At 38.0% G+C, this 23014-nt stretch overlaps 1 protein-coding gene across 1 annotated transcript; it reads left to right on the forward strand.

The window, feature by feature from the left end:
• The first annotated feature begins 3171 nt into the window (after nt 1-3171).
• Nucleotides 3172-22828, forward strand: LOC148851224 (altered inheritance of mitochondria protein). The gene is made up of 5 exons (XM_088943679.1): nt 3172-3573; nt 8857-9026; nt 9476-9539; nt 22256-22325; nt 22424-22828. The coding sequence occupies exons 1-5, from the start codon at nt 3417-3419 to the stop codon at nt 22542-22544; spliced, it is 582 nt and encodes a 193-aa protein (XP_088799805.1). The 5' UTR covers nt 3172-3416; the 3' UTR covers nt 22545-22828.
• The last annotated feature ends 186 nt before the right edge of the window (nt 22829-23014 follow it).

Consider the following 23014-nt stretch of genomic DNA (forward strand, 5'->3'; position numbering starts at 1 on the left):
AGGGAGGGGGTGGAATATATAGGGGGAAGTGTAGTTTAAGTGGGGATTTATTGGCCATAGGCTGGCTCTGCCGCTGACCTTTGGGGTTGCTTTACCCTAAAATTGTAAAACAGGATGTGCTGCTCGTGGCCCGGCATGATTTTTAGTTGGTTTGACACGACTCAATATGACAAAATGTGGGTAGAGCTAGGCACAATATGATTATGTGGCCATGCCGTGTTTGGGGTTTTAGGTCTATGGGCCGATATGGCACGACACCACCCGCAACTCGTGTGTCAGCATGGCCCGGCCCAACATGGCTTGTGGGCCGAGCATGGCCTACCCGAGAAACTAGCCATTAGGGTACCTCTCCCAACAGCTAGTTTAAGCTTTTTTAGGGTTTTTTTTTTATAAAAGTACCACCTCAACAGCTATAAAAAAACTATACAGAGGGTATTTATGTATTTTGGCTTTATGGGGAGGAAAATGACAACAATGCCCCCTCAATAGCTATATAGCAACTAGTTTGAGGGCATTTAGGTAAAATGATAAATAACTTTATAATGACGAAAGTACCCCTCTCAATAACTAGAAATATTAGTTTTTTAATGTATTTTGTGCAATTGAATTATTTTCAATTCCTATAAATAGCCCTATCATCCACCATTCTCATCACACCAATTCAACAATTTTCTTTTCATACTCCCTCAATCTCTCATACATTATCATACTCTCTCTACTCTCCAATTCTAAACAAAAGAAGACTTGCTCAAGAATCTCAAGTTAGCAGTTTGAGAGGCTTAGAGGTTTTAACCATTGAAATCAAGTTGAGATTCCGAACTGGCAATTCGGGTAAGTTCAATCAAATTAATTTTTATCTTTTATGAATTTAAAAATGCCTGACTCCTCCCAAAACCAAATTCCCAACATCAATATGTTCAACGCTGACGATATTCATTCGCAAAATGATAGTGTTAGCACCAATATGGATGTTATTGATATTGGTGGAATTTCCACCCCTAGTACTGATACTTAGGAGTGAAAAAAAAAAACCAACAACTGAACCAACCAAAATTGAACCAAAATTTTGGTTGATCGAAACAGTTGGTTTGGTTTTTTAAAAATGAAGGTACCGGTCGGGTTCGGTTAACCAATATAGGAAACCAATGGTTAATAGAGCCGACCGGTATACATATATTTCTATATATTTTCTATGTATTTATGTATATTATATATTATATATTAATAAATATGCATTGTATATATAAATATATATTTTTATAATATATATTGTAAAAACAAAAAAATGACGAACTGAACTGGCCAATCAGTAGTACCGATTCGATTAAAAAAAAATCATACGGTTCAGTTAACACCCCTAGCAACACTAAGGGAAAGAAAAAGAAGGCCACTAAATTGATTAGCTCGGTTTGGAAAAATATTTAAAATATAGGAGGTTGAAGGGAAGGGAAAAAATGTCATTTGCTAAAAATGTAGGAAAGACTTTAGCTATTGTAGCAAAGGTGGTATTGACCACTTGGGCAAACATTTGCTCTCCAATGAGAAAGAAGAATAAGAATAAGGGAAAGAAACAACATACACAAACACAATTTGGGTGTGGGTTTTTTTGGTACTTTTAAATATTTACAAGAAAAAATAAGGCAATAGTTAGCAAAATATATTGTACATGCTAAATAACCATTTTCATTAGTTTAATATACCAAAGTAGAAAGAATTTTATGTAAAAAAAATCTTCATAAAAACAAAAATTAATTTTTATTTTATAAACTCTTAATTCTAAAGGTACAATTACTTCTAATATTTGGACCTCTAAATTTAATATAATTTATATTTGTGTTATTAGTCATTTTATTGATGAAAACTGGCTTTTACAAAAAAGAATTATAAGTTTTACTAGGCTTAAATGGCCTAACTAATGCTGCAAGTATTTTAAATACTTTACATGCTTATGGAATTTACAATAAACTATTTTCTATTAGTTTTGAAAATGATAGTTATAATGGTTCAACAATAAATATTTTAAAATCTTAATTGAAATCATATTTAAATGGTAAATTATTTCATATCATATGTGCATATTATATCCTGAATTTATGTATTCAATATGTTCTAAGTGTTATTTCTAATCATATTTCTAAAATTATAAATTGTATTATATATATTAAAAATTTTGGAGCAAGAAAACAATAATTTAAATATTTATGTCAAAATTATAGTTTAAAATATAAACATTTTGTATTGAATGTTAAACATAGATGTAATTCTACCTATGCTATGTTAGAAAGTTGTATTTATTACAAGCAAATTCTTAGTGATTTTTATAATGCAAAAATGTCACATGATATTATATTTGAGAAAGACCGGTAAATGACAATTTGTATAAAAGATTTTTTAAAATATTTATATGATGCAATTAATGAATTATTGGGTGCTTATTACCCAAATAGTTGTAATTTAGCTTATCAATTAACAATGATTAGTGATTGTTTTACAAATTATATAAACGATTCACAATTTAAAAGTATTGTTGAAATAATGTAAAATAAATTCAAAAAGTATTGGGCGAACATTCTCATATTTATTGCTTAGCTACAATATTAGATCATAAGATTATAAAAGATGGTTTAGATATTTTACTTGAAACATATTGCGGAAATATGAATATTGAAGTTATAAATAAAAAAGAAGAAATTGATAGTTTATTATTTAAAATGTATAATTTTATATGAATATGAAATAACATGGAATAAAAAATCTACAAGTTGTACAAGTGCATATTCCACTTCTGAAACTAGTATCCTAGTGAAAAATAAAAATTCTGGTCTCTAATAAGCAAGAGGCATAAATCTGCTACCCCTTCATCAATAAGCTCATTTAGTGAACCTAATTTTTATTTACAAGAGGTATAATTTTTAATTTCTTTTTTTTTAATCAGAACAGACCATCCATTTAAAAAAATAAACAAACAGACGATTCGACCCAACAACCGGTCCCAAAAACGATTCCGTGTCCGATCCGATTTTTAAAACCTTTCTATAAATACATTTGACAAAAATATAAAATTTTGTTAATGTTGTCGAACATCCTCTAAGGAGACGACGTGTATACGAGTTTCTTAGCTTAAACCGGCAGAGAGGTAAAAATGTAAAATAGATGTACGAAAAATACAATGGAGACCTAGATAGAAATGGGGCCTTAATGTGATATTCTCTAAATAAAATAAGATTAATCGGATTCGGACCCCTTCCAGTTTTCAGGTGACATCCAGAGTCCAGACCATTTCCCCCCTCCAATGGCAAAATTTTGGCAGTAGCTGCGGAGGTACTCCATCAGAACAAGAGATAGGATCGTATAATTTGCCCAACGAAGCCAGATAGGCGGAGAGACAGAGAGAGAACGAAGCAGCTTGAAAAGCGATGGCGGTGGGTAAGGAAGACGAAGGAGACCAAAACCAAATCCAGGCAAAGGGAATGAAGGGAAAGTCATGCAAAGGATGTCTCTATTACTCGTCGATTCTTAAATCGAAATCTCGCAATCCTCGCTGTGTCGGGGTTAGCAGAACTCTTCAACAAGGTCTCTCTCTCTTTCTCTCTCTCCCTCCTTTTTTTGGTGTTTTTAGGAATTGGGTTTTTTCCATTTTCCTGATGTTCTTTTTCTGTCTATTTGATCGGCTAAAAAGAGATTGAAGATTTCCTGGTATGTAAAGATTGTAACTTTCTTTCTCACATTTATGTGGTTCAGTGCCTTTTTTTGTCTTGTTAATTCATGCATCCTATTGATGATTGTGCTTTTTTTTTTCCCGGAAAAATTTTTGTTATAGTTTGATCTACGGTATTTTCCTTAGATACGTCAAAGCGGTTTGTTCCGAATTGTAGATTTAATGATGGTGTGGTTTTGAATGTAAAGGCATGCTTCTCTGTTCCTTTCTTCTATGTTTATTGGGGGATTATAACTTGTTATTTTATTCGCCAAGATGATCTGTATCTATACATACATTGGTTGTATTCACTAATGCGTAAAGAACTGCCGGTGCTGCTGTAAACAAGAGGGTCTCAGAGTTAGTTCTCTGTTAAAAGAACAGAAAGTCATAAATAATTCTCTCACTGATGATCAGCCGCTAGCCTCAATAAACAGCTTAGTTGTTCCTTTCCTTTAGATCTACTGCAGTCGCTTTATAAGATGGGATTTGGTTGTACTACATACTTTTCAGAACAAATCAGTATATTAGTGAGGAGTGTATTGCACAAAAGGGTGACCAATGGACCTTCTATGTGGTACACCTGACATTATACCCAAGAAGTGTTGCACAGACTGTGAATATAACTCTGTTCTGGCATCCTATTTTCTTTCTTTATTCTTATTTACATTCATTTTGATAAGTTTTAGTCTTATTTACATTCTTTGCATACAATATTGATCAGTAGCATTAGTAGAACATTCATTAAACTTTAGGAAGATACAACCTCATTTTCTTCTTGGTTTATGTTGGTGGAGGAATAATTTTTGATTTCTGCAAGATGATATGAGATTGTACTTGTACATTCTCTCTGTTGATCATTGAAAATTGAGTGGTCTTGTCTGTTGACACATGACTGTTAGAAGTCTTGGCTTATGCAGCAGTTCAAATAAGATGATCTGTCCACCACTACATTCATGAAAGCTGATTCTTGGTATGTGCATGTTGTTTAAGGAAGAATTGGGACAATTGTCAGGTCTAGTATCAATATCTATTTTCTCACTGCATAATATGAGGATCTGGAGGAATCAGGGACGTTTTTCCCGATCCTTGTTTTCTCTATTAGGAGTTTTCTTTTGACATGGATCATGGATGAGTATTTCATTTTTCAAAAGAGGAAAGTTTCTTTTAAAAATGATAGGGATGGAAGGAAGTTTAGTGAAAAATATTTGGTCTCTATTTGATGACATAGCTTTAGAAGGGAATTTACTGAAAATGTTTGGTCTCTATCAATGTATTGTACATTCATATTGAAGTGGACTTGAAATGGCTTTGGTATTGTGTTTCATGACTCATGTGACTAGCCTATAATCCTTGAGTAAAAAATTCAACTCTTAAATTGACTTTGCTAACAAAATATGTCAATTGTATATAGATATATGCATATATATTGTAATAGTCAGATTTGAATTAAACTTGGTGGATCCATATTTAATCCCATTTTAAACATTTCTGATTTGGATTACCTTAATCAGATTGAACCTGGACAAATGGATACTATTTGTAGCCCTAGCCTGTGAAGACATTCCCAAGACCTTGATTCCTCATTTGGACATTCCCAAGACCTAAACCCCCATTCTTTCTGCTTCTACAAACAATCTCCCAATTGACTCTATGGTCCTTCTTCTCCTACCCTAGCGCCTTCAAAAAGTCCCTCATCAAATTTTCTATTCTTCTGCCCACTCCCACTGGAATTCTAAATACAGAGAGAAAATACAAAGGTAAGTTTGCCAAAGTGAACCTAATCAAAGTGATTCTCTCTCCCAAGGAAAGGTAATTTTTGTTCCATGTGGCCAACCTTTTGGTAAATCTGTCTACCACAGGGTTCCAAAAACTAGTATTTCTAGAGTTAATTTTTTTTATCGATAACAGAAACTTTATTAAGAATTAAGAAGCTTTAAGTACAAAAAAGGGGGAGATAAAGAGTCTTATCTCCCCATCAGAAAATTACAATGAAAGAAGATTAAAAAAGAGCCCAAGGGAGTCCCAGATATTTCATTGGCCACTGAGAAATCTCACATCCCAATATGGAAGCATATTCCTGTATCTCTATCTCATTCATGTTGACCCCCCACCACACAACTCTTGCTGAAATTTATTTTGAGATTTGACACCCTTTCTGATAACTGTACTACCAGCTTCAGATTCCTAACCCTGCTAATATCATCCCATTCACAAAACAAAATGGTATCATCGGCAAACTGAAGATACATCAGCTCTGTCAATTAGCTTCCTAAGTACCTCCACAATCATAGGAAACAGGAAAGGGTTGAGAGGGTCACCTTGTTTAATACCTTTGATGGCTGGGAAATGATCCACTACTGTTCCATTCACCAGGACTGAATAATGACAAGATCAAGACAACCCTCAATCCACTTACACCACTTCTCACCAAATCTAAAGTTCCTTAAAACCTCCAAAAGGAAGGACCAATCCACCAGATCATACACCTTTTCCAAATCAAGTTTACACACTACCCCTTTCTTTCCATTCCTTCTGTAGTCCTCCAAGCTTTCATTGGCTGTAAGGATTTGATCAATGATTTGCAGACTACCACACTAACCTCTCTGTGGACCTCTAGCAGCAGATATATATTTCCCTGCATCCCTTTCTAGGCCTTTATCCCTTACGTTCTGAAATAATTCATTTAATGTTCCCTTTCCCTTATTGATAAAAAAATGTTCCCTTTCCCTTCTCAGCAGTTATTCTCAAAAACCCCTTTCTCTGTGAGGGTGTTGTTGTTGTCTAATTCAATCCTCTTTTACTCTCTTCCCTAATGTTTTTCTGCCTCAGTTAATAGGTGATCTTGCTCAAGCACTAGAAATTTAGTCAAAAGATGAGTGGAAGTGAGAGATAACATTGGCAGTACTTGCTAGAAGTCCATTTTGAAAATTTAACTAGAAAATGGTTATTTTTCTGAGATTATACCAGTTCAGATTTCAATTTTTTCCTTAAATACTTTCTAGACAACCGAACAATTTTGATGATGCATCCCCCACTGGATATTCTGTATTTGTTTTTAGCCTATTTGGTTCCAATACTGACAAGGGAAAAACTCATGTAGTAATTGTACTACAGCTGCTTTTTTTTTGGAGTATTTGGGATGAACAAAATGTGTATGTTGAGATGAATGAGTTGAAAAACTAGAAAGGATCTTCAAAACTGGGTTGCTGTGGTCAAGGGTCTTCAAAACTCAGTCCTCAGCTCTCAGTTGAGATGTAGGGACCTTCTTGAGTTATGATATAATGCAGTTTGATCTAGTGTGTTTGGCTCCTTGTCTTTGGGGACCTCTGTTGTAATTTGCTGTTCTATTAATAAAATTTTACCTTACCTTTTTAAAAAAAAAACTAGAAAGGTTTGGGCCATAACTGAAGTCATTTGAAGGAACCTAGGAGTAGCTCCAATAGGTGCTAAAAATGAGAGAAAGTAGAATAAGATGGTTTGTTCATGTGCATAAAAGACCAATGACAGCACTCATAAGAAGTGATCTATTGCAAGTTGAGGTGGCTAGGAGGGCTAGGGACAGACCAAAAAGGACATGGACCAAAGTAGTAAGAAATGATTTAAGCGCTCATAATTTAACAACAAATATGGTATTAAACAGAACGGACTGGAAAAACAGGATTCATGTTGCTGACCCCATATAGTTGGGATAAGGCTTAGATGATGATTATGATTTGGGGTGAACAAAATGCTGTACTTTTTGAAGACAAAGAACAAGAAGTTAATATGATGAACAACTTGATCACTGCAGGAGTTTATACTTGGTGATGATTAGAGAAGAGGAATTCATAGGAGTCTCAATGTATTCTTTTGACAGGTTGGCAGATACTTGCTAGTTTTGCTCCCATAAGACAGGTGGGAATAACAACTTGGATAGCTCTGGAAATATGCGGCATGAAACTGAACTCTGACAGGTGCTGTTTGGATTACCTGGTTCTTCTGGAACTTGGGATCTTTAGAGATCATGCTGGAAATATTCTGCTTAGTTACTAAGGTCCTGTTGGTGAAGGAACATCCTGAAGGGCTAAATTGTCAGCACTCCTCCAAGGGTTAAAGATAGCCTTCTCTATTGGATGGCATAATTTTAAAGTTGAAGAGAACTTCATTTATCAAAAAAAAAAAAAAAGTGGAAGAGGACTTCCAAGTGATTGTTTTATGGTTTTATTAGAAGCAGTTATCCTTGAGCCCTAAGGTTCTCTTTAAGAGAAACAAAAGAGTTGTGAAGAAGCTTAATTGCTCATTTGGGTATCTGGTGGTGGGGTGTCTGCCTTGTCATTTTGTGGTGTTTTCAAATTGCCATGGTATAGCTAGTTTAGTGCTGCTGGTGTTCGTTTTGAGTTCCTACACGTGGATGCTGAGCAATCTGTATTTCACAGGGTCAAATTTCCTTTCAGGAGGCTACTGCTTTTGGCAGATGACTTAATCTGTTGCAATTTAGTTTATTACCTATTATGCATTTAACCTACCAGAAAGATGCGCTATTGATCAGTTCCTGAATCAACATTCCTCAAGTCATTTTCTGCTTCAATTTTTGGATTTTTTTTTTCAAGTTCTGAACTGAAAGGCCATTGTATGATTTTGTCAAGTATTTTGTTAAGAATATTTTAGAAATCTATGCTTTTTGATGCCATACACCTGGGCTCAATACCTTTCTTCACCCACTGACTAGTTTAACATTGACTTATCTGGTCTTTCAATTTAGACATCATACAACTTTCAATTTCAATATCTTAAGCTTCACGTTTCTATTAAAATCTAAATGGGAAAAGCATTCTGAAAATTATAATTTCTTATAGAGTTGGTTAGTGACAAAGAAATGGGGAATAATACAAAGATTTGCTAATTTTTGATGATAAATAATTTGATTCATTCTTCAGTGTTTCATTTTGAAGTGTAGTTGCTACTGAATTATTTACTTGTGTACCAGTATGCATCTTACGTTGTAGGATACCATTTTCCTAATTAATTTTTTTTCTATGGGAAAACTTATCTACTGCAACTTTGCTAGGCAGTTGTACTTCTTTTCTTTCTTTATCAACCAAATCTCTTTGATCTGTTACTTATCCACCCAATATATTTCCAACTACCATTTCCTGATTTTTGAAGTTTATGAACAGTGCCTGGCTACATTGTGGGAGAATCTGAAATGGAAGCTTCTAAAGAGGGGCGTGGTCTTACAGATTTCAAGTATGCTTGTGTTGGTTATTCTGTATACTTGGAAGGAAAAGATGCTTCAACAGATTCAAAAGAGAAACAGGCAGAATTGCCATTCTGTGTTGGTATAGAGGTTACTATCTCCATTCACTTCAACTTTGAGCTATGTCAATATTTGACATCTTAATACCAAATTTCTAATTAGTGGTGCATCATGATTATTGTTGTTTCCCTTGTATGTTACAAATATACTATGGTGACTAATCAACCATTGGCACACACACACACACAAAAAAAGAGCCTGTTTGCTTTTATCAATCTATAATTGTTTCTGTTGTCAAGTTTTATTTATTATTGTTGTTGGATTTTTCCTGGTGGGGATTTATATTTTCTAATTTAGCTAATCTTGTTGATTCTTATGTGTGTAGTATTATCGTAATTTTTGGTGACGATGTGCTGTATAAGAACTTCTAGGATTTCTTGCTATGCAACCTGAATTAGATATCTCATGGTTTTTGTCTCATGTTGTTGTGTTACTTGTTTCACCATATTCTTAACTCCCATGAATATATTTTGCTGCAGCTTTTGGTGGATAAAAGACCTTCAACTGCTGACCATGCTCCTGTTCATACTCACAACAGAGAAGGTAATAAAAAAGCCATCTTATATATTTACGTTAGTTGTGATATTTGCTTTGTGAGAACTTCTGCAACTTAGTGGCTAAGAAACTTTTTCTTTTCATAAATTTTTATTTGTAACTGGTTACACTCTCAGCTTGGATGTGTTTATATATTCAAGATTTCCTTAAGTATAAGCCAAAAAATCATTAATTGTATATTTGCTTTTTGAATAACAAAATTTCTATTTCTATCAAGAGGGGAAGTCTCACCGTCTCAGAATGATGTATAAGATAAGAGTTTTCATTGGGAGTGGGGGCACTAAAATAACCGGCTCTACAGTTTTTTCCCTAGTTAAGTATGCTATAGACTGACACCATGGCACATTTGTTTCTACTCTCAAAGACGCCAAAATGATGCAGTAGTGTGTGTATGGTTAGACCAAATATGATATGCTTTTTAAGCATTGGGAGGTTAGATCTGAAATTGAAGAAGAGTGACTGTAAATAGCTGTGGCCTCATTCCCAGCTATCAAGAAAGATTGAATAGACAATTTAGGGAATATGGAAGTGAGGCCGGCCACCTCATCAACCAACTAAGGCTTGTTAGCTAGGAGTGTAGTTTAAGTCAGATCAAAAAATCTTTTTTTTTTTGATAGGTACTCAAAAAATCTTTCCTTTATGTGAGAAAAAAAATCAAAATCTGCTTAGATCTGAATTTTCAATGGCTGTTTTACTTTTATAATTTCTGTGAAGTTCTATATAGTAGTGTTTAAGAGTGTTTATTTATTTCCTTTTAAGCATTGATGGACCTAGTATTAGTGTTTAAGAGTGTTTTGTTCAGTGTTAGTTTGTGGGATCAACTTGTCATATAGTAGCCATTAGCCAATATTCTTTTTTATTTTCTTTTCTTGAAGTTGAAATACAGCCAGGAGAAGTGTTTAAGATCTTAAATAGTAGACCTATAAGTGGGCTAGACAAGGGGTTCATGGGGAACAATTGTTTTGGGCTCATTTGTAATTAATGCCATAAAGGAATAGACATTACAATATGACCTATAAGTGGGGAACTTTATACCTTGCAAAATACATTATTCATTCTTAAATAGCAATAAAGTTTTATTATCAATCAAAATAAGTGTCTAAGATCTTTCCCTGCTCTTCTGTTTCTTGCAACCCGATCTGATTTCTCCTTGGTCTTGCTATTACATGCAATTTTTGAAAGGCTCTTGATTAGTTCTTGATGTAGTTTCAGAATGTTTCTTATTTCTTGACATATCTCTTTAGAAATGACAATTGTGATGGTGCTAAGATAGGCAACAGGAGAATGCCTTGACTGCATATTCAATATGTGCTTTGAGGATCAGGATTCAGGAGTTCCTACTGAACCAGTACACATGAAATCTTCATACCCTAAAAAGCATCATGATGGTTAGTTCATGTTCAATTGGGTTTCCTACATGGAAATAATGACAAAAAAGGACTTGTTATGACTGATAAGTTGAGAAGCAAATCATAAGTAGACTGATATTTATAAAATAATTAAATGATCAATGAAAAGTACAAAATAAAAGGGGGTCAAGCCCCTATTTCACGAATGAAGATCAAGGGATGATGCAGGGGCCAATCTAGGTGTGATCGTAGATGGACCTGGGCTTAGCACCTAGTGGATGGTATCAGGGGGTTAACCTAGGCCCAGGCCCATGGACACATAAAATTCTGGGCAGGGTCTGGCTTAAAAATATTGGGTGGAGACCTGGACACAAAACATAGTCCCAGGCCTGGAAATTAGCAGGCAGGGCAGGACCAGGCTTCTGGGCTGGGCTAGGAATGGTCACCCCTAGGCCAAATCCCCTTTTCCTTCATACAGGGAAGGAGGCAAAGAGAGAAGTGCACATGTCATGTCAAGTGTCCATTGTTTTGTGTGCTCTTATATGTGCACGTTCATGCACACACACACATACAGTCACACATTGAAGGGGCAGAGGGAGGGTGCCACTGTTCTTGGTTCATGCCAACTTTGAAAATGGTATGTACCTGGATCAATATGCACCGTCCCTACCAATAAGTTCTTTTTTTTTTTTTTTTAAGCAAAGGTAACTTTTATTAAATTAAAACGGGAATAAGTACATGAGAAAATGTACTGCAAACTAAAGAAGCTGAGGCAGAATTATAGAGGTAAGCAGAAGTCACTATACAAACTTTCCCTAGAAACCCCTGATTTTGCAAGGCTATCTGCAACAGTGTTTTGCTCCCTAGGAATCCAGTCCAGATTTACATTCAATGACTCTTAAGATATCTCGAGCTTCAGCTAGCAGATGAGCAAGTCTCCAAGGCCCTCCTTCCTTCTCCCTTAGCCTGGCTATCGTATTTGTAGAGTCCCCTTTTATAGTTAAGGAGCAAAAGCCCAGCTGTTTAGCAAGCCAAATTCCTGTAAGTGCTGACAAGACCTGTGCTTTTGTAGCATCAGCTCTCCCAATCGGACCACTATAAGCCCAGCTGATCGCCCTCTCCCCACAGAAGACACCACCAATTCCTGTTTGGCTGGTAGATCCTCGGGCACTACCATCAAAGTGTAGGATCATCCCACCTTCCTTCCTAATAAGGCTTCTCATGGTCAATTCAGATCTAGGAGAGGATTGCAGGATGGCTGGAAGGTTACTTTGGAGGTCATTTAGAGACAGACCTTTGAAAGCTTCAGAATTAACCACCCAAAGGTTACAGAGGAAAGTTATGTAAGAGATTAGGTCTTCCACATTTCTGAATTTGCTTTGAAAGGTTCTGTTGTTCCTTTCTTCCCAAATACCCCAAAGGACTGCATGTGTCACTGTACTCCAATATACCCTTCCTCTTTTTCCTAGACCTTTGCCTTTCCACTGCCACAGGAGGTCCACTACCTTCTCAGGGAAAAGCCAGTTGTAACCAACTAAGTTTAGGAAGAAACACCAAACCTTCCTAGTGACAGGGCAGTGGAGAAGAATGTGATTAGCTGTTTCACCATCACCAAGGCAGAGAGGACAGACATGAGGGGAGATACATAACCTTCCTCTAAGCTTTTTTTTTTTTTGTATTAAATCACAAGTATTTATTTTCTTCAAGCAGGCTTCCCAGACAAAGAAAGAAACTCTAGGGGGATGTGGTCTCCAAACGTTCTTAACCGGGAAGGGAGTGATCTGATCTTCTGAAACTAGAGCCTTAAAAAAGGAGTTAGTTTAGAACTTGCTGGCAGGGTTAAGTTTCCAGATCCTTTGGTCAGGGGAGGCCGGGGAGTTGTAAACCTCACTTAGAGAGTTTAGCAAGTTTGCTATTTCAGCAAGCTCTATCTCTCTTAGAGGCCTTCTGAGGTTCAGATTCCAACTGATTCCTGAGGGAGAGTGACTGAGGCTATAGGCTACCGTGGCTTTGCAAGGGTGTCCTCTCCCCACCATAAATCAGTCCAGAGTTTGGTTCTATTCCCATTTCCCACCTGGTATCTTATAGAATCAATAAAGAGGTCATAAACAGAAGAAATACCTTCCCAATGGTTAGAGGCTTTAACTCAGTTTGGGTGGACCTTGCTATCCCAACTATTGGCGTGTCTTCCGTACTTGCTCTTAATGATTTTTGTACACAACGCTTCCGTCCCCAAGGGGAACCTCCACAACCACTTTCCAAGCAGAGCTAGGTTCCTTTCTTTGATATGTCCTAGCCCCAAACCACCAAGGTTCTTGGGCTTATACACCTGATTCCATGAAACTAGATGACCCTTCTTTTTGCCGCCTCCTTCCCATAGGAAATCCCGCTGAAGCTTCTCAATCTTACTTTTTACTTTGCCCGGGATACTGAAAACCGACAAGTAATAGGTTGGCAAATTGGCAAGGGAAGCCTTGATAAGTGTGAGTCTACTCCCTTTTGACAGGTAGCTTTTCTTTCATGTAGCCAGTCTTCTCTCGCGTTTTTCTACCACTGGATCCCAAAAACTTTGACTCCTTGGATTCCCACCAAGAGGCATTCCCAAATAGGCGATAGGAAGTTTCTCCAATTTACAACCTAACAGCTCCTTGAACCTTTCTAGCAGAGAGCCATTTACATTTATGCCTACAATACTGCTTTTGTTGAAGTTAATTCTAAGCCCAGTCACCAGCTCAAAAATATTTAATACCCTTTTTAGTTTGGAAATGTTTTCCCAATCCGCCTCCAAGAACAAGATTATGTCATCTGCAAACATCAAAGTAGGGGGGAGAGAGGGCACCCTTGTCTCAGGCCCCTGTCTGCATTAAAATAGCCAGTCGTCTCTCCATTTATTAGGATTGAAAACCAAGCCGAACTTATACACCCTCTAATCCACCTCACCCATCTCCTTCCAAAGCCTCTCAGGTTTAGAATCTCCAATTAGCAGTCCCAATCCACTTTATTGTAGGCCTTTTCTAGATCCAGCTTGATTACTACCCTTGCCTTGCCACTCTGTCTTCTTTCTTCTACACATTCATTTGCCACAAGTATACTGTCAATAATTTGTCTCCCTTTCACAAAGGCAAATTGGTTGCTTGAAATTAAATCTTTCAGCACCTCCTTTAGTCTAGTCGCCAGAACTTTAGCCACAATTTTGTATAAGCTCCCCACCAAACTGATAGGTTTGAAATCTTTTACTTCCAAGGTCCCCTCTTTCTTTGGAACTAGAGTGATAAAGGTCGAGTTGTTGCCTTTAATCATGATGACTGAAATGTAGAAATCTGAAAACACCTCCAACAGATCAGACTTAATTGTATCCCAACACAATTGAAAGAAAAGGATAGGGAATCCATCTGGACCAGGAGCTTTATCACCATCCATCTTAAACATTGCTTCCTTAATTTCTTGCACTTCAAAGCTTCTTTCTAGCCACAACTTTTTGTTCTCCGACAACTTAGGTCCCTCCCAGTTATTCAAAGGAATCCTACAGGACCCATCTTTTGAGTACAAACCTTTGAAAAATTTCTCTATGGTAAGGTTCAAAATATCGATACGCCCGATACGCCCCTACCGGCGTATCGGGCGAATCAATACTGTTTTTTTTTTTTTTCTGAAACCGGTTCAGGGGGGCCGGTTTAGGGCTCCTCCACCCCCTGAACTGGTCAGACCCCCAATACACCCACTATAGGGGCGTATCGGACGGGTCCCGCAACGACACGTATCGGCTGATACGTGTCGATATTTTGAACCTTGCTCTATGGCTTCTGAAATTTCTCGTTTGTCCTGTGTCTCTCTCTGCCCCATTCTCAGCTTTGAGACATAGTTTTTCCTTCTTCTCCCTGATGCATAACTATGAAAGAACTTTGAATTATTATCTCCTTCCTTCAACCATCTCACTCGAGACCTTTGCCTCCAAAAGATTTCTTCCCTTCTTATAAGCTTCTCCCAATCCTTTTTTAGAGTTTCTCTTCTGCTTCTACCCTCCTCATCCGAAGTCCCTAGTTGCTTTCTTTGGTCCAGATCATCTAGCTCTTGAGTTAGTTTATTTTTGTCTTCCACAAACTTTTTAAACTCCTCTTTACCCCCACACTTTTAGCTTCCCTTTTAAGTGTTTTAACTTCTGCTGAAACCTAAATCCTACCCAACCATCCACTTTGCATTCCTTTCACCATTCAGAAACTTTTTGTCGGAAGTCCTTGTGAGTGGTCCACACCTTTTCCAGATTGAAAGATGCCTTTCCTTTCTTGGATACTTCATTCTGTAGAATTACCGGCCAATGATCAGATGTCCAACAAGGCTTAATAGACTGCACACAGTTGGGGTATAGTTCCTCCCAGTCATTGGATATGAGAAATCTATCCAGTCTGCTGCTTACTGCACACTCCCGCATATTAGACCAGGTAAAGGAGCCGTTGCTAAGAGGGAGGTCTTTAAGATTGTGTCTAGCAATAAAGTTCGAGAACTCCTTCATGCTTCTTGTTACTCCTATAGTTTGAGCTCTCACTGCAATACCTCGTGACATTAAAGTCGCCACCAACACACCAAGGCAGGTCCTCCGATTCATGCAAAGAATCCTGTTCCTCCCATAATCTTCCTCTCTGTGATGGAGAATTAGGCCCACACACCCGTCAGAATCCAATTGCTCCTGTCGGAAATGTTTGTGAACAAGATAGAAATGGAAAACTCCCCTTTGTCTACTTCTAATCCAATAATCGCCTCTTCTTTCCAAACAATAAGAATTCCACCTGCTGTTCCCGTTGCTGGGAGATTTGCCCATTTTCTTCCTCTGATTCCCCAAATTGCTTTAATTAACTTTCTGTTAATGACTTCTTTCTTTCTTGTAAAATTACTATGTTAGGGTTTTCCTTCCTTGGGGTATCCTTAACCAAGCTTCTCTTCATAATCCCTCCCAGCTCCCTTGTGTACGACTGCCTTTCCCTTACTTAACCTTTTATCAATACTGATTTCAGGTCCTACTCCCTGGTTGACAAAACCCCATCGAAGTCTTTTGAGCTTTCTGTTTGTCCCCTTCTTCCCTCCTACTTTCGATTTCTTTCCTTTACTACTTCCCTTTATTTCTCTTTGCTGCTTCAAGCCTGGCCCACTATTCTCTTTGTCGTTGATTATCTTGCAGCTCTTCGCAAATTGAGTGGCTCCTTGATCGCAGAGACTTGTCGACGGTTGGGATAGAATGCCACCTTCACTTGAAACCAAGGTTCTGTCGGCCTGTATCGGTGCTTTGTTTATGTTTTATTTATTTATTTTTTCAAAACCAGTTCAGAGGGGTCAGTTTAAGTGCCGGCTACCCTCTGAACTATGGCCTGACTCGATACACCCCTTGTAGGGGCGTATCGGGAAGGCCCCAATACGATACGTATCGGCCGATACGTAACAATATTTTGAGCCTTGTCTGAAACACAGGAAACAAGGGGATTGGAGCAAGGATCAGAGGTAGAGAAACCAGGAGAAGAAATAGTTGAAGTGTGACAAACTAAGGGGTCAATTGGAGAGCTTGGAAGGGTGGTTACCGCAAGTTCCAGATTTCCTCCTTTCTCTCAGTGTCTGTCTTCAGATTGACTATACTGTAGATTAATTAGCTGCATTGGCTTCAAAATGTCCACACTTCCCCAATTTCCTCTGTTCTCGAACAATACTTGAACTCTTTCTAGAGCTACCTCCTGACTGTCGACATCTACTTCGGATCAGTATGAACTCAACTCTGAATCAGTCTCCACCTCCAACTCTTACCTCTCTGAACTCGAGCTCCCTGAAGTTAATGGTGTGGGAGGGCGATTAACCCCCCTAACTTCTCCTCCGCTAGAGAGAGGTGTTTCAGGAAAGCCTTCTCCAGAGAGTAGAGGGTTAGCAGGGGTGTTGTCAATCTCGTCAGCTTGAACAAAATGGGCTTTTGTCTTTATTCAGCCCAAACTCTCAGGTCTATTAGGAACTAGAAAAGAGGATCAGGTCTCCCTCTCGGGTCGGGTTTTGTTGGGATTGCCCGTCTGCTTCCAGCTTTCTCTTTCTCCTTGAACAACTTTTTGCTTAAAATTTAAATTTTGAGTGGACTTTCCTTTTCTTCCCCAAGCTTCCTCCACGTTACTGCCAAACTTCCTAAAACAGTCATTGCGCTTGGCTTTGCTTCTTCCCAACGTAACCTCTTCTGTTGCAAGTTGGTCATGCACCCCACGCAAGTTCACCTGGTTAGTAGTTGGCGATGTGACTCTCCCTAACTTGCCACGTGTGCTGGGCTCGGGTTGGTTAGTTGACTCAGTTTCTTCCTCCCCAGGCTTGATCTTCTTCCTTTCAACCTCGATTGAATAGTGGAACCAAACTTCTCTGTTGAGAATGGGAACTACTCTAGGTATCGTGAACACTTCTCTCCCTTTCACCCTAATCCTGGCAAATCGAAGCTCCTAGAAATCTCTTGTTTGATTGTCAATAACCTCCAATCCCCCACAGAGACTTCCTATTAGGTTAAACGTCTCCACTGTCCACAGATGAAAAGGCTGTGTATCACTATCCAACCATGAAAACTCAGATTTGCAAGGTTTTCATTCAGTTTCGGCCACCACCGGTCAATCAACACCTTCTTCCCATACACAAACACTGATCTCAACTTCGCCCACTTGCTGATTGTCTCCTCCGACAGGGCAAACCCCACTGCCTTGTTTCTCTCAAAGGGTTTCAGAGTTAACAGTATCGGGGAATGCAGGTTCGCTGAGATGTCCAGTTCCATGTCTCTCCAACTTACATCCTCTGGCTTGGTGCATATGAAGGCTGTCTTCCAATTTCCAAACGGACCAATTCTATGGACCACGGATATGAAAGCTCTTCCTCCAACCACCTTCACTCTACTTCTTCCTTTCTCTAAGCTTGGGAATTCCTCTGTCGATGGGGAACAACTTCTGGTCTTTCCTTTCTGACGAGAAACGAACTCAAAGTTTTTGACATCGTTTCCCACCCTTAAGTGTTAGCTTCTTCTGGAATAATATAAATGTTTCTTGTTCTTCTCGCTCCTTCCCAAAGGCTTAACCCTATGTATCTTCCCCATCTATTTTCAGCAACTGAAAATGAGGTTATCCTTCCCCTGTCTGCTCGTCTTAACGGTTCAAAAAGTCTATTGCGGTTTTCTAGTAATTTTTCCAAAGCACCTACAATCCAACTTACCTCATCTTATTTAAGAATGATTCTGGACCATGCCCCTCTTCCCCTCTCTGTAATCACCAACACCCCACCCCCTAGAGATCAGCTTGTATCAAGTTCGAATTTTTCGGAGACAATGGCAATACGCCTCCTTTGACCTTTTACATTGGGTAGGCTCATATAACTTCTTGTCATGCCTAATACACCTACTAATAAGTTAAACGTATAACTTCTTGTCATGCCTAGGCACTTGCCTTACTGACTGCTGGTTTGCACCTTGTACATTGGGTGGGCTCATTTTCATGGTCCCACCTGCCCATCTCTAAATGGTCCCCCCAAAGTACTTTGTTGCCTAGGTCTTCACCTATGTGATGCTTTGACAACTATGCTAGAAATTCAACTTTGTTATAAAGGAAGAAATGGCGATTCTTTTGTCCCTCAGCTGCATTTTGTTTCTATACAAGATGAATGGAAAAAAAAATTCAGGATGAAAATTTTGAGCTATATTTATTTTCTTCCCTTTTACAATGAAAATTTCATTTTCCTTGCCTTTTTGCAAAAATAAATTAGAAGAGGTGGAAAACAGACATTTTGCTATGAAAGGCACCGAAGTAACATCTGAAACATTTCAGTCTGAAAATTTTGAGGGAGAAGCAAATACAACCTAGGATAAGCCACATTATGAATTTACGTTCCTCCCTCATTTTATGGCATTTTTCATAAAATTGATGCATCCTAGTGATCATCCCATATCCTTAATGCCAGTCTCCAAAGCCTCACCTCTCTTAGAGGCCCCATGGTGCTACCACTTTCTATCTGCATGCTATCACAACCTTAGCCAACAAATAAGCCCTAGTATTAAACTGTTTTAAAATGAAGCTGGTAATAGAAATCTGAATTCCATTAGATGGTTGGACAGATCAAGGGCCTTCTCTCCTCATGTATAACATCTGTTGTAATTAGCAAATCCTCTTGAATTTCCAGAGAAACTATGTTTTTTGCAAATCTAAGGCCAAATAGAAGTGGCATTATTTCTGCCTTGCTAGAATTTGCCTCTCCAATAAAATTTCAAAAATGACTTATCAGAAAAGTATTTGCGTCTCCAATGATCATAGTAAAGGTCCACAACTCACTCCCCTCCCTATCCAAAACACAACCTCCAATTATAGGGTCTAGAATTCCTTTAGGTGGCATTATTATGAAATCTCATTGTTGCCTATGCTAAAAGAGTTGGTTAACATGCAATGGCTTTACTTAATATTTATAAAAAAAAGAGTTTGGTTAACACAATATGGTTGCCAGCACAAGAAGAGCAATGTAAAACGGCCCAAGAATTGTCCTGTTTCCTTTAAAATACTGTAAAGATGATCCTCAAAGATCCTTTGCTTCCCTATTGTGAATTGTGATTTCTTATCTGGGTTGCTTCCCTAAAGGCTTAGGACTGGTCAACTGTTAATTCTAAACTCTAAAGTGGCTTGTTTTTTTTTTTTTTCTCTATATTTTTTAATTAAGTCTTAGCTTGTGATTCAAAGGGTCCACGCAGGGTTGGGTAAGGGATTCATTCCTGAGAGGGGGAAGGTATTTGGAACCTTCTCTCTCATTACCTTCTAATGTCAGAATAGTCTTATCATATATAAAAAACTACTAATGTCAGATCAAGCCTTGTTCAAAGAACCACACAGCACCTTGGTTTTCCATATAAAACTTCTTATGGGCACTTGACAGCACCTATAGAGTGCTAAATGGATGTTTGAATAGCTGCACAACTTTGGTGGAGGTCCCTTCTGAATCCACCAAAAAGAGAGTGCTGCTTTCAGATTTAAATTGACTAATGAATGCACCAGCTTATTAAAAAGTGAGATTATGGTGGTACCGTGGTGGCATAAGGAAACAACACCGATATGGCTTTAGCTACAACTTGAGCAAGTTGCCTTTGAAGTTACTTGGGCCTTTTTATAATAAAAGAAAATTTCAAAAGTCATTAAAAGGAAAGAGGAAGAGAGTATACAAGCCTACAAGGAGCATACAGGCTTTGTGTCCCAAAAGAGCTGATGGTTTAATTATTTGACACAGGCTTTCCTTGTGGAAACTTAGATACTTATCCAAAATTTATCTAGCGTACCTCTCTACTTCCTATCTCTACTCTCAATTTCCACAAGTGTAGCCATCTGCTTGGAAAAGTTATGAAGAGATTTTATATGGAAGGAGTTGAAGGATGAAATCAAATATCACTTGGTTGATAGATGGCTTGGTTTGAGGCAGTTGAAAATAGTGAGCACATCTCTTGTAGTGAAGTTGTGGATATTTAATGAAGAATCAACACACTATGATGGAAATTATTGTGGCTAAGTTTGAGTCAAGAGAGGTGGGTGTGCCTTGGCGCAACGGTTGGGTTGCTCCATTGCAACCTGGGTGATCAGGGTTCAAATCTTTGGAGTCTGTTTATCTGCAGGGGTAAGACTGCATACATCTGTCCCTTCCCCAGGCATGCCTTTTTTTATTATTATTATCAAAGGCATCAATTGGTTTGGGTCTTCACTGTTTGATCAGCTTCCTTGATGAAATATATGTTTCATATTGATTAAAAAAAGAGAAAAAGAAGGTAATAAGTGTTTGATGTGAACTGCTCAAGACAAACAATGCTAATAATTAGACCACTATGAGAGCTGATTCTGACCAATTTTGGCTGCATCTCCAAGTTTCTGTTTTGTTATTTGTAAGTTGTAACAGATTAGTCAAGTCTAGCACTCAGAATCCGTTTCTTTACTGTTTTTCTATAAAATAGGACCATGATCGATCTCATTCTGAATTGTATTATTTTGTTGATCAGTCATTCTGAATTGTATTATTGATAATGTGTTTTTAGTTCATTCAATTGTTCAGTGGATGGTGGGGTGCTTTCTTTCCCCCAGATCAGGCCTTACCTTCTAGCCTCTTGGCATTTGAAAGGTTTCTCTCCTTTTTTTTTGGTAAGAGAAAGTTTTCTCTTCTACTTGTCAAAAAAAAAAAAAAACAAAAAGTTTTCTCCTCTAAAGGTAAGATCATTTCGAAGTTGCTACCTCTAGCCCTGTGTTGGGGGGGGGTGAAAAAGAAAGGAACAGCCGTGTGTTTGAAGCTGTAGTTGCCCCACCTGAGCTTGTTAATTGTGATTAACAAGATTGAATGGACTCTAGTTTGGTGCACGGGAGTCTAGAAACCTTTTTCTTATACACCTACAGAGTTTTTTGTATCATTGGAAGTCCGTCATTTTTTTATATAATACACCTATATGTATACCTTGGTAGGGGAGCCATGGTATACTTGTAAAGATATTCTTGTACATGCTTTTGAGGGTGTCTTGCCCTCCTCTTATTAATAGAAATCATATTATACTTTGCGTATCATCAATAAAAATAGTGATTAACTATCCGAGAATGGTTTCTGTGCAGTACAAGAATGCCATTAACCATGGTGCAGGACAATGGCGGATGGATTTTGATTATCTGCTTAGCTGATCAATTCATTTTGTGATTTTTTGATTAGTAACAAGTTAAAGCTATTAATGAAGAAAAGGAATCTCATGCCCTAAGCATAGGGGAATGAGAAGTACAAAACTGCCTGCAGTTGACATTCTCTTGATTCTGGATGATATCTATGAAATACCGTTACTGAGAATTGATGGTCAACCCTATAGATTTCATTCTTCTTTAGTCAAATTCCTTATTTGGATGTCACAGAGCTCACCCCGTTGTGGGGCTGAGAGCTGTGCCTGATTCTGAGCTACAGTGTATTTGCACCGCCCAAAGGGGAAATAAGAGATAAAATGGGTAAATTGTATGGTAATCGATTTATTTCATTAATAATCATTGCCAATATATAAGCTGGTCATCTGACCATTACAGCCAATAACGAGTAATGATTGGTTACATGATGAAGAAAAAGACAAAAGATGTTATACGTTGTAATGGCAGTCAACGGATCAGGTGTGTGACTGATGCGGCACAACGGCATCCTCGGTAGTAAGGCTGGCTCAAGCTGGAGCGTGTGACAGTGGAGCATGAGCATGATCCATTAGCATTTGATCTGTAGTTGCTGAACATAATAACTGTGATTAATTGTTCTGAACAATATTGACTTGAGATTTCTGCTACTTTTTTTTTTTTTGTGGCTAACAAGGAATTTTGTTATTTGAAGATGGCCATGTTTTCCCTCAGCCTCGAACACATAAACCAGCTCATTCCATTGGAGAGGAGTTCTTGAGCAGGCAAGAATGCACAAAGCTATTATCCTTTAAGCTCTTTGTTTTTTTTTTTTTTGGGGGGGGGGTGAAGTACACTAAATCCTGAAGCTTGTACCGTGCAGGTTTACCAGAAATGCAAGCCTGGTTGCTTCAGGCGTGGCCAGGAACATGTATAGAGTGGGTAGCTATATAAAGGACAATCTTGATGACATACTATATCCTTACCGAAGGCGACCCAAGTAAGGTTGCTGAATCACGGCTGCCATGTACAATAATGAAGGAATGTTGTCAAGATTCCAAGAAGCGGGAAATTAGCCTCGTCTGGTCTAATCATCCAAATTTGCAATTTTTGCTGTTTGCGCCTCTTTCTTTCTTTTTCTATTGTCTATGAAGCAATAATACTGTTGTTTGACATGGGGAAACTGGTGGTTACAATGCATGCCTTGGATGGTTTTATTTGTTTACCCGATCAATATTATAGTTAATGATAACCGACAGTAATAATGACAAATTGCCTTTCTCGTAAAGATTGTGCACATTACACATACGTGAGCCCTGGAATTTTTTGTTATTTTTTGGTGGGGTGATGGTGGTTGTTCGACTATGATATTGTAAGAACTTGTAACCAATCAATCAATCAATCAATAACATAAAATAGTTGGATCCATACCTTTCTCGCATTGCAGATTTACCTTTTTGTTTTTCTTTTGCCA

Source organism: Nelumbo lutea, chromosome 5 (genome assembly GCF_056320005.1).
Source record: "Nelumbo lutea isolate HS-2025 chromosome 5, American lotus-T2T, whole genome shotgun sequence".
Classification (NCBI taxonomy): domain Eukaryota; kingdom Viridiplantae; phylum Streptophyta; class Magnoliopsida; order Proteales; family Nelumbonaceae; genus Nelumbo; species Nelumbo lutea.

What these genes read in the sequence shown, in the direction of transcription:
- LOC148851224 (XM_088943679.1), top strand. Translation starts at nt 3,417, where the DNA reads ATGGCGGTGGGTAAGGAAGACGAAGGAGACCAAAACCAAATCCAGGCA. An exon ending in TAGCAGAACTCTTCAACAAG is followed by an intron (nt 3,574 to 8,856) that starts GTCTCTCTCTCT and finishes GTTTATGAACAG; the next exon opens with TGCCTGGCTACATTGTGGGA. An exon ending in TCATACTCACAACAGAGAAG is followed by an intron (nt 9,540 to 22,255) that starts GTAATAAAAAAG and finishes TGTTATTTGAAG; the next exon opens with ATGGCCATGTTTTCCCTCAG.